This window comes from Pseudophryne corroboree, chromosome 10 (assembly GCF_028390025.1).
Source record: "Pseudophryne corroboree isolate aPseCor3 chromosome 10, aPseCor3.hap2, whole genome shotgun sequence".
NCBI classification, from domain to species: Eukaryota; Metazoa; Chordata; class Amphibia; order Anura; family Myobatrachidae; genus Pseudophryne; species Pseudophryne corroboree.
This window is the reverse complement of record NC_086453.1, coordinates 14,568,405-14,587,527: the sequence shown is the minus strand read 5'-3', so window position 1 is coordinate 14,587,527 and position 19,123 is coordinate 14,568,405. Positions and strand designations below refer to the sequence as shown.

Genomic DNA, 19,123 nt, shown 5'->3' with positions numbered 1-19,123 from the left:
CCTCCGGTAGTATCTGTGTTGATCTAGTCAACGTTTACCGCCATACAGGATGATTCCGCCAGTGCCGGGGGAATAAGCTCCACGTCGGCCAGCGTCAATCGCTACATCTTGCAACTGGCCCAGGAATACTGCGGAGACTGCAAAAACTCTTTCGACGAGCTTTCAAAAATCATACAGGTAACACAGCGGAGTCACATAAGTGCTGGTCATTGGGTCTGGACCATCTTCTCACATTGTCTTTTGTTTTCTCCAGAAAGTCTTTGCTTCTCGTAAGGAGCTTCTGGAGTACGATCTGCAGCAAAGAGAAGCGGCCACCAGATCGTCCCGCACAACCGTGCAGCCCACCTTCACCGCCAGCCAGTACAGAGCCTTGTCCGTGCTTGGGTGCGGCCACACCTCCTCCACCAAGTGTTACGGTTGCGCCTCCGCTGTGACCGAGCACTGCATCACCCAGCTACGTGCGCTGGCTACCAATAGCACCATACGGCATATCCTGGTATCGCAGGGCCTCATCCGGGAGCTATTTGATTACAATCTCCGCCGCGGCCCCGCAGCTATGCGCGACGAGGTCCGGCAGGTCATGTGCCTCCTCACCAGGTATGTTCTGCTCACACGTCGGTCTCTTGTGATGTCATTTGTGTTCCCCATGTCATTGTGGGGATCCGGTCTGAAGATCGACAGTGTCTAGGTCGACAATGTTTAGGTCGACCACTATAGGTCGACATGGATGGAAGGTCGACAGGGTTTCTAGGTCGACGTGCTAGGTCGACAGGTCTAAAGGTCGACATGAGTTTTTCACATTTTTTTTCTTTTTTTGAATTTTTTCATACTTAACGATCCACGTGGACTACGATTGGAACGGTAAAGTGTGCCGAGCGAAGCACTAATTTGGGATCCCGGTCACTCTACGAAGAAAACAACACCAAAAAAATAAATAAATCCTCATGTCGACCTTTAGACCTGTCGACCTAGCACATGTCGACCTAGAAACCCTGTCGACCTTCCATCCATGTCGACCTAGTGACTGTCGACCTATAGTGGTCGACCTAAACATTGTCGACCTAGACACTGTCGATTTGATGAACCACACCCGTCATTGTGTCCCTCGGCTTCCTTTTTACAGGGACAATCCAGAAGCCACCCAGCAGATGAACAATTTGATCATCAATAAAGTCTCAGCGGCTCTGAAAGGACACTGGGCAAATCCCGACCTGGTAAGAACGTCTTGTACCACCCGTATAATAGTGTGTGACCGTGGCAAGGTTTAAACCCAGGTGTATTGTGTACAGTTAGAAAGTGACATTGCGTCCTGTGATTTGTAGGCCAGCAGTCTGCAGTATGAGATGCTGCTCCTCACAGATTCCATATCCAAGGAGGATAGTTGCTGGGAGCTACGCCTACGCTGTGGTGAGTAGGAAGCACCCACACTGAGAAGTGCCTGTGACTTGACTTGCCCACATTCTCTGTGGCACCGTGCCCCCTCTGTATCATGCCTGAGTCCTGAGACATTGAGGCTATGGATAGATCTGGAACCAACTGTTCTGTGTTACTGACTGCTTAGAATCTGATAAGGGGGTAATTCAGACCTGATCGCTAGGCTGCGTTTTCGTACAGTGTGCGATCAGATCTGAACTTCACATGCGTATGCACCGCAATGTGCAGGCACGACGGACCGCAGCAACGGGAATCGCTGGTCAGCGACTGGATTGTGCGAAGGATCCATTCGCACGGGCGTTTGCAAGGTGTTTGACAGGAACAAGGCGTTTGTGGGTGTCAATTGACCGTTTTCAGCGAGTGTCTGGGAAAAACGCAGGCGGGACCAAGCGTTTGAAGGGAAGGGTGCCTGACGTCAAATCCGGACAGGCAGATGTGATCGCAGCGGCTGAGTAAGTCCTGGGCTGCGCAGAGACTGCACAAGATCAGTTTGTGCAGCTTTGCTACACATGCGATCGCACACTTGCACAGCAAAAATACACTCCCCTATAGGCGGTGACTATCTGATCGCAGGGCAGCAAAAATCGCTGCCTAGTGATCAGGTCTGAATTACCCCCAAAGAACGGTACTCTACATCCTGTGTTCCTGAATATGCTGTCTCATTCCTCAGCTCTCAGCCTATTCTTAATGTCCGTCAACATCAAGACCCCTGTCGTGGTGGAAAACATCACGCTAATGTGCCTGAGAATCCTGCAGAAACTCATTAAACCACCCACCCCATCCAGCAAGAAGAACAAGGTAAATTCTCCTAAATACAAGAGGAGCGGATCCCAAGTCTGCCTGCCGAGATTGTACCTCGATTCCCTGCCACATCTTTGCTTTGCTCAATGTTCCCTTTTTAGGACGTGCCCGTGGAGGCGCTAACGACTGTCAAGCCGTACAGCAATGAGATCCACGCACAGGCTCAGCTCTGGCTCAAGAGGGACCCCAAAGCATCTTATGAGGCCTGGAAGAAGTGCCTGCCAGCCCGAGGTAAGTCTGTCTGCCTGGTGCCTCTGTGAGGCACTGTTCACATAAGCAAGTACTCCGTGGATGGAATGTATCCATGCATGGATGGGGATGTATTTTGGAAATGGGATTGGGTTCGGTGAAGGGATCTGCTGATGGTGATTGACGGTTGACTTTTCTCGTTGCTACCATCAGGTATAGACGTTAGTGGGAAGACGCCCAGCAAAGTTGAGCTGAGGCAGATGTACCTGCAGGAGAAGTATGTGTGGAAGTGGAAACAGCTGCTGAGCAGGAAGGGCAAACGCACGACTCCGCTGGACCTCAAGCTGGGGCATAACAACTGGCTGAGACAGGTGAGTGCGTCGGCCATGTCCTGCCGCTAACTGTACCGCGCTACGCGAGTGAGTGTAGAAGTAACGTTGCGGCCTCGTGCTGTACACACAGGTGTTGTTCACACCGGCCACCCAGGCAGCGCGACAGGCCGCGTGCACCATTGTGGAGGCCCTGGCGACTATTCCCAGCCGCAGACAGCAGGTCCTGGATCTTCTCACCAGGTCAGTGTGTCCGGTGTAATAGCGTCGATGAGCCGTGAGCTGCGGATTGTCTCGCGCTGACTCGTGGGTGGGGATTCTCTCTTGCAGCTATTTGGATGAGTTAAGTGTCGCCGGAGAGTGCGCTGCCGAGTACCTCGCTTTATATCAGAAGCTGATCAAGCCGGCTCACTGGAAGGTGTATCTGGCGGCGCGGGGCGTCCTGCCGTATGTGGGAAATCTCATCACCAAGGTAACGGCACCCGCCTCCGCTCTAGCTCTACGGTAATGGACATGAGTGATGTCACAGGCAGGGGAAGCCGCACATAAAAACGGGTCAGAAGTCTTACGGCTGTTATGCCAACGCATTCTTTCCCATGTAGATACAGGGACACCACCGATAATCCGTTACCCTTGGTTCAAGCACTGTGCCGGATTGTTGGTTTTGACGGATTATCGGTGGTATCATTGATGGTGGTGTCAGCGGCATCCTGATACCCCCCCCCCCCCAGGCTAAATTTATCCAGCGTGTCCCCCACAGCCTAATTCCAGCTATGCATCCCGACTCCCCGCACTCGCAGCCTAACTAAGCCTCCTGCTGTCTTCTAAGCGCCTTCCGCAGCCTATCTAGACCTTCCCGCATATTAATTCCCACCCGCAGCCTAACTTTCCCCGGCACCTGATGTGTCCGGATTAAAAGAGGTGCTTCTACGATGCGGATAAACCTGTGTTCATTTCATTGCTTCATCCATACAATTTTTGTTTTCTGTCTTCTGTAATTTTCCGGCTATTCAGTTCAGACATAGAGCTGCATTATAGCCTGCCTATATTGATTGCCCTTGTGCTTTAGGAGATTGCCCGGCTGCTGGCTCTGGAGGAGGCGACGCTCAGTACCGACCTGCAGCAGGGGTATGCCTTAAAGAGCCTGACAGGTAAGATGCAGCGTTTCTCTCCTTGCGTTACCGATGCCTATTATTGACCTGATCCGTGACATCCTGTTTGCTGCTCCTCCTCCTCCTCAGGCCTCTTGTCCTCCTTTGTGGAGGTGGAATCCATCAAGCGGCACTTCAAGAGCCGCCTGGTTGGCACGGTGCTGAACGGGTACCTCTGCCTGAGGAAGCTGGTGGTGCAGAGAACCAAGCTGATCGATGAGACTCAGGACATGTTGCTGGAGATGCTAGAAGACATGACAACCGGTAAAACACCTTGCGCTGCCTCCCCTGTGACCGTCGCCGTGCTGCTGGCCCTGCTGCGTTATAGTACTTGTCTGAGCAGCAGACCAGCGCTAAAAGGATAGCATTGCTGTATTACTTCAGCCAAGTGTGTACCGGGAGTGACTGGGCCGTCTCTTCTCTGCAGGCACAGAGTCAGAAACCAAGGCGTTCATGGCGGTGTGCATCGAGACAGCCAAGCGCTACAGCCTGGACGATTACAGGACGCCCGTGTTTATATTTGAGAGGCTGTGCAGCATCATATATCCGGTGAGTGACAGTGTGATCTGACTTTGTGTCCTATTAAATGACTGTAGCTCATAGAATACATGGTGTGTTGCTGTGCTGTAAATACAGGAATGGGCTCCTGGTCACGGGTGTGAAACTGACCGCATGGTTTGTGTCCCCTCACCAGGAGGAGAATGAAGTGACAGAGTTCTTTGTAACCCTTGAGAAAGACCCGCAGCAAGAAGACTTCCTGCAGGGCCGGATGCCCGGGAACCCGTACAGCAGTAATGAGCCGGGCATCGGACCCCTAATGAGAGACATCAAGAATAAGATCTGCCAGGACTGTGACCTTGTGGCCTTGTTAGAGGATGACAGCGGGATGGAGGTCAGTGTCTGACATGGAATTATGGTAGTGCTGGTTAGTTGGGGTATTGACTATTACTCACCTGATTTATCCAGAGTGTTAGTGTGTAGTCAGTCTGTGTACCTCATGTGTTGCTGACAGCCGGCAGTGATCCATGGTTATTATTGCTAAAATGACGGATTTAATGGTTTTATATTTCCCAGCTTTTGGTGAACAACAAGATCATCAGTCTGGACCTGCCTGTGGCCGAAGTATACAAGAAGGTCTGGTGTCCCACTAATGAGGTACAACGTGCTATCCAGTCCTCTCCACCTGTATACAGCCTTACACTGCTTCAGCTTGCTGTAGGGGGCACTGTCTCCAGTCCACTATAACCCCTGCTCCCATCCATCTGTTCTCCTCCATCTGCACATCAGATAAGCCTTATTTAGTTAGTTTCTATTAACTTCTCCACCAAATACTGAAGCCACAGCTTTCTTTAGTACAGTTTCTGCCTTTCCCCAACACATAACCATAACACCCCTCTCCCCATCACAGCTACAAGGCCACTTATGTTCAGGACCCCCTGTATTGTTTGTAGCCCTCCCTCCCAGTTACCGTAGTGCTATGGGGGGCTGAATGCATGGCACGATTTCCCCTCTCAATGGTCACGTTTGGCTAGATTGGTTGTCCCCTCTTGGCTGGTGCAGCATGGATTGCCTCCATATATATTTTTTACGTTATTTAGTTCAGCAGAAGTTGTCTTGGGCAGAAAGGTTCTGTTGTGTCTACTACATCCTGAGGCTTTCTTCTGCTTGAGAGTGGCTTTAGCCCCTCATCTGTGTGTCCTGCTATTGCCAATAGCTACCCTTAAATCCCATTTGCAGACGTTGTAAGGGGACAGAGACCAGCCCACCCAAGAATGTATCCCTGTCCTTACTGCTTTTTCTCTTTTGTGATTTGGTCTTCTTACCGCTCTGCTGGTAAATTGTGCAATAACAGAGAGAGATAGGGGAGACGAGAAGCCAGTTTCACCCCTGCTTTGCTCTTCGTTTTATGTCAACACCTGATGTGTTGTTTCAGGGTGAGCCAATGAGAATTATTTATCGAATGCGGGGCCTTTTGGGGGATGCTACAGAAGAATTCATAGAGAGTTTGGACTCAACAACAGGTAATGTAACATCCTGCAGTTTGTCATTCTTATTACAATGGTTTAGTGAGAAAGTTACAGATGGGGCTCCCACGACTGGGAGTGATCCCTACACTAGAGAAAACCAGCCGTACTGATGTAGAAGACATGTCCTGCATTTACTACTCCTGAATGTAACCTTATTATTAATGTTCTGTTTGGTTGGGATTTGGAAGTACCTTCTCCAAGACTCCTATGTTTGAACGGTTGTGGTAATAAGGTCCTTTAATTCTCCAACCCTCATTGACAGATGAGGAGGAAGATGAAGAGGAAGTGTACAAAATGGCTGGTGTAATGGCGCAGTGCGGAGGACTGGAATGTATGCTGAACCGTTTGGCTGGCATCAAGGACTTCAAGCAAGGGCGCCATCTACTAACAGTGAGTCTGGAAGAGATGGTGGAGGGATGCTTGTAGATGCTGATCCTGATGTGCCATATGGGTTATATAAGAATATGTGACCACCCTCTGGTTTGTCGTCTCCTCTAGGTCCTCCTGAAGCTCTTCAGTTATTGTGTGAAGGTGAAAGTGAATCGCCAGCAGCTGGTGAAGCCGGAGATGAACACCCTGAACGTCATGCTAGGCACCCTGAACTTGGTAAGCCTTCGCCAGATCTATAGAGAGGGTAGGACCTGAGATATGGTGGGTAGGTTGTGTGGTCTGCCGGTGGCGGTAGTTATGACGGCTCTTCTCCCCCCCCCAGGCCCTGGTGGCTGAGCAGGAGAGTAAGGACAGTGGTGGAGCAGTAGTGGCAGAACAGGTTCTGAGTATTATGGAGATTATACTGGATGAGTCCAATGCAGAACCACTGAGTGAGGACAAGGTAAAAGCCTTTACTTTGCAGGTGATTGTAGGTAAACCCCTCTCCCAGGGGTAGAATGTCTCCCTTGCTCAGTCTGTCCGTGTTTTTCTTTTGTTGAAAGATGTTTTTTGTCCCAACGAATTGTGGTTTATGGACGAAATCTCCAGTGAATGTTACTACCCTTATGTAACCAGTAGGTGGCACTGTAATCTCCTGCAATTGCTGGTGAATAGCTACCAATTAAGATGCTGCATCTTCAGCATTAATACATTATGTAATACAAGGAAGGCTACACCCTATCAATACAGACTAAGCAATAAATAACTTCTCAACCACACACGATATGGTCACAGTTCTTGGTTTTTGTCCAGAGCCCTTGATTTATATTCCATTTATGGTGTAAAGACCTAGGGGGTCATTCCGAGTTATTCGCTCGCAAGCTGCTTTTAGCAGCTTTGCACACGCTAAGCCGCCGCCTACTGGGAGTGAATCTTAGCTTATCAAAATTGCGAACGAAAGATTAGCAGAATTGCGAATAGACACTTCTTAGCAGTTTCAGAGTAGCTTCAGACTTACTCTGCCAGTGCGATCAGTTCAGTGCTTGTCGTTCCTGGTTTGACGTCACAAACACACCCAGCGTTCGGCCAGACACTCCTCCGTTTCTCCAGCTACTCCCGCGTTTTTCCCAGAAACGGTAGCGTTTTTTCCCACACGCCCATAAAACGGCCAGTTTCCGCCCAGAAACTCCCATTTCCTGTCAATCACATTACGATCACCAGAACGAAGAAAAAAACCTTGTAATGCCGTGAGTAAAATACCTAACTGCATAGCAAATTTACTTGGCGCAGTCACACTGCGGACATTGCGCATGCGCATTAGCGACTAATCGCTCCGTTGCGAGAAAAAAATAACGAGCGGACAACTCGGAATGACCCCCCTAGTGTTTGTCCTTTTGTGTAGACACTGCTGAGCATTTATAAAGACTGGAAGCTGTTAAAACGGGGACAGTTCTGCCGTAAAAGTTGCGTTAGCGCTCCTGGGACACGTATAGGAATGTCACTTGTTTTTTTTACTTTGCTCACATTTTATATAATATAATTGTCCCACCCTGTACTCTGATATAACTCACCCATATGTGCATACAGCGGCGAATGCCGGACAGGCCTCTCTTGCGTCACCCGAGCTTGCAGCATGCATTGTGTTTTATTTGGGCCTGGCGCTGTGCAGCTAATAGTCTCCCGTTACCACTCTGACGTGTGCAGGGGAACTTGTTACTCACCGGAGACAAGGATCAGCTGGTGATGCTGCTGGATCAAATCAACAGCACCTTCGTGCGTTCTAACCCCAGCGTCCTGCAGGGCCTGTTGCGCATCATCCCCTACCTGTCGTTCGGCGAGATGGAGAAGATGCAAATCCTGGTGGATCGCTTCAAACCGTACTGCACGTTCGAGAAGTAAGTGACGCACTCCGGTAATGGTGAGATGGGTGCAAAGTATATTCTGGTCCCACTGAGCCTGCTTTCTTTGTGTGACGGTCTGGAGCACTGGGGAAAACTTGGTGCAATGGTCTTCTGCTGTGTGATTTCTATTATAGTAAATGTAGTGTATGGAAATCTTTATACACACATTTGTAAAACGACTCTACAGTAAGCTCTCCAACTCTTCAGGGTTTTACCAGATGCTACGTTTTATTGCTATCCCTCCTCTATCCATCAGGGCAGAGGTTCCCAAACTGTTTGCCATGGCTCCCTGGGGTGCCTCGGGACACTTGCAGGGGTGCCCTGGGTTGGTGGTCCAGGACCAATTAAAATTATTCATGGTCAATAGAATAGGCAAAGCCAGTGCTGGTGGCTGCCAGTCATAAAATATGTGGCCAAACAGAAGCAAATCTTGTCCCTCACCACACAACTGACCCTAAGGATGACATAGAAACGCGATCTACTTAATGTAATATTTCTTTCTAAATTCCTCAATAAGACATTTTTGGCCTAGGGGTGCCGTGAAAAAAATTCGGATATTCTAGGGCGTTGTGATTCAAAAAAGTTTGGAAACCACTGCATCAGGGTCTATGGCTCTTATAGTGATCAATACATTACAGGAGTGTAACAGCGCCCTCTAGTGGTTCCCTAGAGAATAAACCAGAAGGTCCAGTTCTCCTTCCCCGTGTTGGTGACAGGTGGAGAGCAGTTACCATTTCCCAACCCAAGGGCAGACTTGCTGGCTCGGAGAAGCTCCCCCAGCATCCGAGAGGCTACACACACACACACACACACACACACACACACACACGCACGCAATTGTCCCACATTATTTCCCTGCACATTATCTCTCTGTAGGAGTTTCTGCAAGTCATAAGTCTGAGCCTGCAGTGCATTCTGGGACAGTAACCTCTGGTTCTCCTTCCCCAGGTACGACGATGAGCACTGTGCAGATGACAAGGTGTTCCTGGACTGTTTCTGTAAGATAGCAGCGGGCATCAAGAACAACAGCAACGGCCACCAGCTGAAGGACCTCATCCTGCAAAAAGGGATCACGCAGAACGCCCTGGACTACATGAAGAAGCACATTCCTAGCGCCAAGAAGTGAGCCCATGTCTCTTGTCCCAGATGGGCAGTGTCAGAGGGGTAGCCTGGGGGAGAGTGCGGTATTCCCAGCATTGTCACATTGTCACAGCCACACCTCTGTGTATATAGCCCTTGTTACTGCAGCACGGTACCTGTCCGCCTCCCATTATAGAAATAGTTTGCATTCTCTTCTCTGCATTTCTTATGTTTTACATACACCAGTGTGTTTTATAGTTGTCTCCTTTGTAATTTTACACCTGCTTTCCCGTCATTGTTTAACTCATTAAGCACCGCTGGTTTTACTGTTAGGTTCTGACCAAGTCCCTGTAGACTCTCCGGTGTCCAGTTCTGTGCTGCACGGGAAGGAGGGTCCGGTGGGATCTGGGTGCACGCGTGCAAAGACCGCAGGGGCCCCAGCAGCACAGAGTATATCAGGAGACTGTACATGTGCGGTCTTCCCAGGAGTGTCATGCTTTGTTTTGCAGTTTGGATGCTGATATCTGGAAGAAGTTCCTTTCCCGACCCGCTCTCCCCTTTATTCTGAGGTTGCTGAGAGGACTGGCCATCCAGCACACCCCCACACAGGTAAGTGTTCCTGGGCTGGTGGCTCCAAGGTGGTCATGTGACTGTGCAGGTGGGTCCCTGGCTATGGACACAGCAGCACAGAGTATGTCAGGAGTTTAGTGATGTGTCAGTGAAGATGGGGCTGAGAGTTATGTAGCGGAAGGCACAAGATCCCCCGGCAGCGCACCGTACTGATGTAACAGTCACAATAAGCTGATGCAGAATTCCTGAATGGCTCCTCTATACCCCATGTTGTATTGCCCCTAGTGGATTACAGTTCTGTCATAGTAGATATGTTCCCTGTTCCCAGCCGTGGTCTCACTCTCACTGTATTTCTCAGCAGGCCCTCATCGGCACAGACTCCATCACAAACCTCCACAAACTAGAACAAGTGTCCAGCGACGAGGGAATCGGGACCCTGGCGGAGAACCTGCTGGAGGCTCTGAGAGAACATCCTGACGTCAATAAGAAAATAGATGCAGCCAGGAAAGAAACGCGAGCGGAGAAGAAGCGGATGGCCATGGCGATGAGGCAGAAAGCACTGGGAACGCTGGGAATGACCGTGAGTAAATAACATCCACCCTGGGGGAAGGGAACGGGGGCAATTCCTGGCCTGACACTGCAGGATAAGAGGAGGAAATGACGACTGGGGTCGCTCCATTCCTTCTAGTGCGCTCAGCGTTGTTGGAATCTGTAACACTGACGTACCTCATTGTGCCCCATTCCAGACCAACGAGAAGGGGCAGGTGGTGACGAAGACGGCTCTTCTCAAACAGATGGAAGAACTGATAGAGGAGCCGGGACTGACCTGTTGTATCTGCAGAGAAGGCTACAAGTTCCAGGTACACGGTGAATTGTGTCTGCCCTGTATGTAGTGAGGATAGGATGGGGGGCAGGTGACGTGTTCCCTGAACAGAAGTAGGACAGGACTCTGGTAGTCGGGGCTCTCTCTCCACTGTGTGTGGGGCGGATTGTAGCTGGGGCTCGCTCTCCCGTGTATGTGGGGAGGACTGTAGTCATGGCTCTATCTCCCCCCTGTGTGTGGGGAGGACTGTATCCGGGGCTCTATCTCCCCCCTGTGTGTGGGGAGGACTGTATCCGGGGCTAGCTCTCCCGTGTGTGTGGGGAGGACTGTAGTCAGGGCTCTCTCTCCTCCCTGTGTGTGGGGTGAGGACTGTAGCTGGGGCTCTCTCTCACCTGTATGTGGGGAGGACTGTAGTCAGGGCTCTCTCTCCCCTGTGTGTGGGGAGGACTGTAGTCTGGGCTCTCTCTCCCCCCTGTGTGTGAGGAGGACTGTAGTCAGGGCTCTCTCCCCTGTGTGTGGGGAGGACTGTAGTCAGGGCTCTCTCTCTCCCCCCTGTGTGTGAGGAGGACTGTAGTCAGGGCTCTCTCTCCCCTGTGTGTGGGGAGGACTGTAGTCAGGGCTCTCTCCCCTGTGTGTGGGGAGGACTGTAGTCAGGGCTCTCTCCCCTGTGTGTGGGGAGGACTGTAGTCAGGGCTCTCTCCCCTGTGTGTGGGGAGGACTGTAGTCAGGGCTCTCTCCCCTGTGTGTGGGGAGGACTGTAGTCAGGGCTCTCTCCCCTGTGTGTGGGGAGGACTGTAGTCTGGTCTCTCTCTCCCCTGTGTGTGGGGAGGACTGTAGTCTGGTCTCTCTCTCCCCTGTGTGTGGGGAGGACTGTAGTCAGGGCTCTCTCTCCCCTCTGTGTGGGAGGACTGTAGTCAGGGCTCTCTCTCCCCTCTGTGTGGGAGGACTGTAGTCAGGGCTCTCTCTCCCCTCTGTGTGGGATGACTGTAGTCAGGGCTCTCTCCCCTGTGTGTGGGGAGGACTGTAGTCAGGGCTCTATCTCCCCCCTGTGTGTGGGGAGGACTGTAGTCTGGGCTCTCTCTCCCCCCTGTGTGTGGGGAGGACTGTAGTCAGGGCTCTCTCTCTCCCCTGTGTGTGGGGAGGACTGTAGTCAGGGCTCTCTCTCCCCCCTGTGTGTGGGGAGGACTGTAGTCAGGGCTCTCTCTCCCCTCTGTGTGTGGGGAGGACTGTAGTCTGGGCTCTCTCTCCCCCCTGTGTGTGGGAGGACTGTAGTCAGGGCTCTCTCTCCCCTGTGTGTGGGAGGACTGTAGTCAGGGCTCTCTCTCCCCTCTGTGTGGGAGGACTGTAGTCTGGGCTCTCTCTCCCCCCTGTGTGTGGGGAGGACTGTAGTCAGGGCTCTCTCTCCCCTCTGTGTGGGAGGACTGTAGTCTGGGCTCTCTCTCCCCCCTGTGTGTGGGGAGGACTGTAGTCAGGGCTCTCTCTCCCCCCTGTGTGTGGGGAGGACTGTAGTCAGGGCTCTCTCTCCCCTGTGTGTGGGAGGACTGTAGTCAGGGCTCTCTCTCCCCTCTGTGTGGGAGGACTGTAGTCTGGGCTCTCTCTCCCCCCTGTGTGTGGGGAGGACTGTAGTCAGGGCTCTCTCTCCCCCCTGTGTGTGGGGAGGACTGTAGTCAGGGCTCTCTCTCCCCTGTGTGTGGGAGGACTGTAGTCAGGGCTCTCTCTCCCCTCTGTGTGGGAGGACTGTAGTCTGGGCTCTCTCTCCCCCCTGTGTGTGGGGAGGACTGTAGTCAGGGCTCTCTCTCCCCCCTGTGTGTGGGGAGGACTGTAGTCAGGGCTCTCTCTCCCCTGTGTGTGGGAGGACTGTAGTCAGGGCTCTCTCTCCCCTCTGTGTGGGAGGACTGTAGTCTGGGCTCTCTCTCCCCCCTGTGTGTGGGGAGGACTGTAGTCAGGGCTCTCTCTCCCCTCTGTGTGGGAGGACTGTAGTCAGGGCTCTCTCTCCCCCCTGTGTGTGGGGAGGACTGTAGTCAGGGCTCTCTCTCCCCTCTGTGTGGGAGGACTGTAGTCTGGGCTCTCTCTCCCCCCTGTGTGTGGGGAGGACTGTAGTCAGGGCTCTCTCTCCCCCCTGTGTGTGGGAGGACTGTAGTCAGGGCTCTCTCTCCCCTGTGTGTGGGAGGACTGTAGTCAGGGCTCTCTCTCCCCTCTGTGTGGGAGGACTGTAGTCTGGGCTCTCTCTCCCCCCTGTGTGTGGGGAGGACTGTAGTCAGGGCTCTCTCTCCCCTCTGTGTGGGAGGACTGTAGTCAGGGCTCTCTCTCCCCTCTGTGTGGGAGGACTGTAGTCTGGGCTCTCTCTCCCCCCTGTGTGTGGGGAGGACTGTAGTCAGGGCTCTCTCTCCCCCCTGTGTGTGGGGAGGACTGTAGTCAGGGCTCTCTCTCCCCTCTGTGTGGGAGGACTGTAGTCTGGGCTCTCTCTCCCCTCTGTGTGGGAGGACTGTAGTCAGGGCTCTCTCCCCTGTGTGTGGGGAGGACTGTAGTCAGGGCTCTATCTCCCCCCTGTGTGTGGGGAGGACTGTAGTCAGGGCTCTCTCTCCCCTGTGTGTGGGGAGGACTGTAGTCAGGGCTCTCTCTCCCCTCTGTGTGTGGGGAGGACTGTAGTCTGGGCTCTCTCTCCCCCCTGTGTGTGGGGAGGACTGTAGTCAGGGCTCTCTCTCCCCTCTGTGTGGGAGGACTGTAGTCAGGGCTCTCTCCCCTGTGTGTGGGGAGGACTGTAGTCAGGGCTCTATCTCCCCTGTGTGTGGGAGGACTGTAGTCAGGGCTCTCTCTCCCCCCCTGTATGTGGGAAGGACTGTAGTCAGGGCTCTCTCTCCCCTGTATGTGGGAAGGACTGTAGTCAGGGCTCTCTCTCCCCCCTGTGTGTGGGGAGGACTGTAGTCAGGGCTCTCTCTCCCCTGTATGTGGGAAGGACTGTAGTCTGGGCTCTCTCTCCCCTGTGTGTGGGAGGACTGTAGTCAGGGCTCTCTCTCCCCCCTGTATGTGGGAAGGACTGTAGTCAGGGCTCTCTCTCCCCTGTATGTGGGAAGGACTGTAGTCAGGGCTCTCTCTCCCCCCTGTGTGTGGGGAGGACTGTAGTCAGGGCTCTCTCTCCCCTGTATGTGGGAAGGACTGTAGTCTGGGCTCTCTCTCCCCTGTGTGTGGGGAGGACTGTAGTCAGGGCTCTCTCTCCCCCCTGTGTGTGGGGAGGACTGTAGTCTGGGCTCTCTCTCCCCTCTGTGTGGGAGGACTGTAGTCTGGGCTCTCTCTCCCCTCTGTGTGGGAGGACTGTAGTCAGGGCTCTCTCCCCTGTGTGTGGGGAGGACTGTAGTCAGGGCTCTCTCTCCCCCCTGTGTGTGGGGAGGACTGTAGTCAGGGCTCTCTCTCCCCTGTGTGTGGGGAGGACTGTAGTCAGGGCTCTCTCTCCCCCCTGTGTGTGGGGAGGACTGTAGTCAGGGCTCTCTCTCCCCCCTGTGTGTGGGGAGGACTGTAGTCAGGGCTCTCTCTCCCCTGTGTGTGGGGAGGACTGTAGTCAGGGCTCTCTCTCCCCTGTGTGTGGGGAGGACTGTAGTCAGGGCTCTCTCCCCCCTGTGTGTAGAGAGGATAGGACAGGAGGGGTCTCTCCTCTGTATGTACTCTGTGGTACGTATAGGACAGGAGGGGTCACTCCTCTGTATGTACTCAGTGGTACGTATAGGACAGGAGGGGTCACTCCCCTGTATGAAGGAAAGGATAGCAGAAACTGGTCTTGGGCTCCAGTTATTACATTTAGTTTGTCTCCTTTGCAATATCTATCCCGCATTGTTTCCCTGATGTGCCTGGAGGTAACAGGGGAGAGGAAGCTGCATCTTCTGCCCAGCCAAGTGTTAGCGCTCATTATAAGACTGCAGGATTTGTGACAATGTGCCCAAATTCAGACCTGATTGTAGCAGCAAATTTGTTAGCAGTTGGGCAACACCATGGCCCTCATTCCGAGTTGTTCGCTCGCTAGCTACTTTTTAGCAGCATTGCACACGCTAAGCCGCCGCCTACTGGGAGTGTATCTTAGCTTTGCAGAATTGCGAAGGAAAGATTAGCAGAATTGCGAATAGAAATTTCTTTGCAGTTTCTGAGTAGCTCGATACTTACTCCTACACTGCGATCAGCTCAGTCCTTTTCGTTCCTGGTTTGACGTCACAAACACACCCAGCGTTCGCCCAGACACTCCCCCGTTTCTTCAGACACTCCCGCGTTTTTCCCTGCAACGCCTGCGTTTTTTCGCACAATCCCATAAAACGGCCAGTTTCCGCCCAGAAACACCCACTTCCTGTCAGTCACACTACGATCAGCAGAACGATGAAAAAACCTCGTTACGCCGTGAGTAAAAAAACAAACTTTTGTGCAAATGTACTTGGCGCAGCCGCACTGCGAACATTGCGCATGTGCAGTTTGCGACTAATCGCTCCGATGCGAAGAAAAATAACGAGCGAACAACTCGGAATGAGGGCCCATGTGCACTGCAGGTGGGGCAGATGTAACATGTGCAGAGAGAGTTGGATTTGGGTGGGGTGTGTTCAAACTGAAATCTAAATTGCAGTGTAAAAATAAAGCAGCCAATATTTACCCTGCACAGAAACAATATAACCCACCCAAATCTAACTCTCTGCACATGTTACATCTGCCCCACCTGCAGTGCAAATAGTTCTGCCCAACTGCTAACAAATTTGCTGCTGCGATCAGGTCTGAATTACCCCCATGTGCCCAAAGATTTACTGCAGGTGCCAAACTTTTGTGAGCCATTTCCACTTACACCATTGGGTAAAGCGCACTGTTCTAGGCTCCTACTAACTCCTGGCTTCTAAATCTTCTTGTTCACACCTTGCAGATTGTTGCAATATTCACCTATAGATGCTATATGGTAACAGCACAGGGTGACATGGCAGGGGAGGTGGGATATTAGACTCCTCTATTAATGGCCCTTTAAATGCACATGTAAAGTTCTGCATAGAGTTATTTCCGCCCGGTCAGCTTACATTACTGTGCCGGGATGGTTGCTCTAATCTGACCGGTATAATAGTAAACCAGTATCCTGGCAATGACATCGTATGTATGACCCTAATGCCGTCAGTGTCTGTCTGTACAGGAGTTACCCGCACAACCTCCGGTAGCAGTCTGTCGTTTTCATGTTTTCCGCCTTTAAAATAGACATGTCAGACTTGGACACTATGCTCTCCATCTGTGGTGGGACCACATGACTCTGCATACGGGCATGCTGGGACTTGCAGTTCTACAGCTGCTGGCATTGCACAGGGTAGTGTACATCTGACGTAACTGTGACCATTACTTTGTTTTCCAGCCTACGAAAGTTCTTGGTATCTACACATTCACCAAGCGAGTCTCCCTGGAGGAGACGGAGAACAAACCTCGGAAGCAGTACGCGTACAGCACCGTGTCTCACTTCAACATCGTACACTACGACTGTCACCTCGCTGCTGTCAGGTGACCGAGCGTTGCTCACCTTCTCTGTGGTGGGAGGGAGGTGATGTATTGGGAGTGCATGGGGTTACATATGAGCTTGGGGGTGCAGTTGCTGCATATGGTGAATTAGTTGTATTTGGGGGTACAGGGGTATAATTGTATTTGCAGTGCACTTGTGCTGTACAGGAAGTATTGCTTGGTATCGGGGTATAAATGATTGGCGGGGGGGGGGGATGGTGATTGCTGTACAGGATGAATTGCCTGGTCTATACGCTTGCACTCATTGGGTCATCATGTTCTCCCATGCTTTGCTTGCACACAGGCTAGCACGTGGACGGGAAGAATGGGACAGCGCAGCCCTGCAGAACGCCAACACGAAGTGCAACGGGCTGCTTCCAGTCTGGGGTCCCCATGTGCCGGAGTCGGCGTTCGCCACCTGTTTGGCCAGGTAAGCTGTGCGCCCGTGTCTTTGTAGCTACTGTCCTGAGCGCACACATTATATGAACGCGTCCGTATTATCTACCCAGGCACAACACTTACCTACAGGAGTGTACGGGGCAGCGGGAGCCCACCTACCAGCTCAACATCCACGACCTGAAGCTGCTGTTCCTGCGCTTTGCTATGGAGCAGTCCTTCAGCGCCGAATCGGGGGGCGGAGGACGAGAAAGCAACATACACCTGATCCCTTACATCATCCACACCGTGCTCTACGTCCTCAACACGTATGTATCCCGGCCCGTAGCAGGCTTCATAAAGTGTTCATAAGTGGTTGGGGTGGTGGCATGTCACTTGGGATGTCTTCATGTACAAAGAAGGGCAACTAAAATGGTGCATGGCCTACATCACAAAACATACCCAGAAAGACTAAGAAATCTCACTATGTATAGTGTGGGGCAGAGAAGGAAAAGGGGGGACATGATAGAGACTGCCGCATATATCAAGGGTTTTAACAAAGTCCAGGAGGAAAACATTCTCCAAATGAAGAGAAGCAATAGGACACGAGGACATGCACTGAGACTGGAGGGTGCGGGGGGGGGGGGGGGGAAATTTGAGGAAAAATTTCATCACAGAAAGGGTAGTGGACAAGTGGAATAGACTCCCATCAGAGGTGGTAGAGGATAAGACAGTAGAGCAATGTAAACATGCATGGGATAGACATAAGGATATCCTTACACAGAAATAAAGATCAAATAAGGTTTGAGATAAAAATATGGTAAAAAAAAAAGGGGCAGACTAGATGGGCCAATTGGTTCTTATCTGCCGACACGTTCTATGTTTCATCACGGAAGGAACCGTGTTACGTGTTTACAATTTCCTTAGTAGTAAATGATAGAATGTGACTGATACACATTCTCCTTTTGTGTTCTGGTTTTTAGATGGGTGAACAGGGTTTTGGGTTGTTGTTTTTTTTTGGTTTGTTATGTTTTTGATATTTTATTGAACTCTGAGTATTAACAATAGCAGTGTGTTTTGTCCCATGTACTGGTTTGCTCTCAGGCTGCTGGGAGACCATATACCTGTCAGCTTCTCTTTCTTTCATGCTTCCTCCAACATAGGTGTCCTCTTGCTCTAGAAATCTTCTGTTCTGCATAAATGCTGCCTTCCTGTTATCTAATTGTACATTCCCCATCACCGCTGTCCTGTCTCTCCTCTGTACGGCGCGTGTTCAGCTCTTCCAGTCTTTTCCTGACGCATTTTGTTGTGCATTCCATCTCTGAGTATATTCTGTCTTATATACGGTCTTTCAGGAGATAGTGCCACCAGAAGTCACCTTATGCGTAATTGTTGTATCTGTGATTACCTGTATTATCCAGCAGGAAGATGGCATGATAGTTAAATTTTTCGGGGGATATTGGACCTCTAGGACATTACTGTCTTCATCTATGTCCAAATTCTGGTAGTCACTTGTAACTGAGTCCCCCAGGGCAGAACCAGAGAACGAAAAGAAAAAAATGTGCGGCCATGCCAGACTGTCCGCTCAGTAATTTAGTGTACAACATGCACAAGTGTAAGGCGTAACCGATAAATCCTTGGCAGGCCCCAGTTGCAGTTATTGCTCCCTTCATCTATCATAAAGGAAAATATGGGGCACAGACCGACACAGAAGTAAACAAAGTGCTCCCCTCCGAGAAGTAAACAAAGTGCTCCCCTCACAGACCGACACCCTGTAGGCAGCTACAGCGTGCACAGACCGACACAGAAGTAAACAAAGTGCTCCCCTCCTTGTCACAATTCCCCTCCCCCCCCCCCCCCCCCCCCCCCCCCCCACATCCCGCACCCTCACAATCCCGACGTTCGGGATGCCGACCAACAGGGACAATTCCACGACACCCATAGAGTGGGACAGAGCCCCCAGTGTGTTGGGCAAGGGGCTTGTTGCGCTCGCCCCCCCCTACCCTGCCGGCATTCCGCTGCCGGGATACCGGCGTAGGTATGCTGACCGGAGGTCTCCTGACCGCCGGTCATACATACCAAACCCAGATGGGAATATGGTACAAGGAAGCGTTAGCGCTTTCGTATATTAAAAATGTCAATGGCCAGTGGATTCCCTGCGCTGGTGGAGCTGGAAGGACGGTGCCAGCCAGAGAGTAATTTCCAGAAGAGTATGAGAATATAGGCCTGTTGTCATAGGCTGCTGTCCCCTCTGTGAGTGCTGACAATATTTTGCCGCTTGTTTCACCTTCAAACACCCCGTAATGGCGCTGTGTTCCGTCTCCTAACAATTTTGCAATATTGTGCCAGTCTTGCACCATTCTCTTTGTAGTGCCATGTGCTGGAAGGAACGCCATTATCTTTCTGGCTGGCACATTAACTCTGAGCTTCTGTTGCATCACCCGTGTTAGACAGGGATAACTTAATACCATTATTAGAAGGCTGCAAGCCGAAAAAGGTGCTGCCGTCATTTATTTGCATATCGGCACTTCATGAATGATGTATTCTCTTCCTGGCACCTCTCCGTGTTTGGGGG

At 51.7% G+C, this 19,123-nt stretch overlaps 1 protein-coding gene across 1 annotated transcript in view; it reads left to right on the top strand.

The window, feature by feature from the left end:
• The window catches only part of UBR4 (ubiquitin protein ligase E3 component n-recognin 4), a 157,692-nt gene that overhangs the window by 122,282 nt on the left and 16,287 nt on the right, over positions 1–19,123 (top strand). The window contains 26 exon segments of the mRNA XM_063942129.1: positions 49–177; positions 254–597; positions 1,124–1,214; positions 1,323–1,407; positions 2,105–2,232; positions 2,337–2,466; positions 2,638–2,795; positions 2,887–2,996; positions 3,084–3,225; positions 3,823–3,904; positions 3,995–4,168; positions 4,332–4,453; positions 4,599–4,796; positions 4,979–5,059; positions 5,838–5,925; positions 6,194–6,321; positions 6,430–6,537; positions 6,644–6,763; positions 8,005–8,195; positions 9,150–9,323; positions 9,791–9,890; positions 10,213–10,431; positions 10,598–10,711; positions 16,034–16,176; positions 16,478–16,603; positions 16,683–16,877. Of these exon segments, the coding sequence (XP_063798199.1) occupies positions 49–177; positions 254–597; positions 1,124–1,214; positions 1,323–1,407; positions 2,105–2,232; positions 2,337–2,466; positions 2,638–2,795; positions 2,887–2,996; positions 3,084–3,225; positions 3,823–3,904; positions 3,995–4,168; positions 4,332–4,453; positions 4,599–4,796; positions 4,979–5,059; positions 5,838–5,925; positions 6,194–6,321; positions 6,430–6,537; positions 6,644–6,763; positions 8,005–8,195; positions 9,150–9,323; positions 9,791–9,890; positions 10,213–10,431; positions 10,598–10,711; positions 16,034–16,176; positions 16,478–16,603; positions 16,683–16,877 (3,680 nt within the window).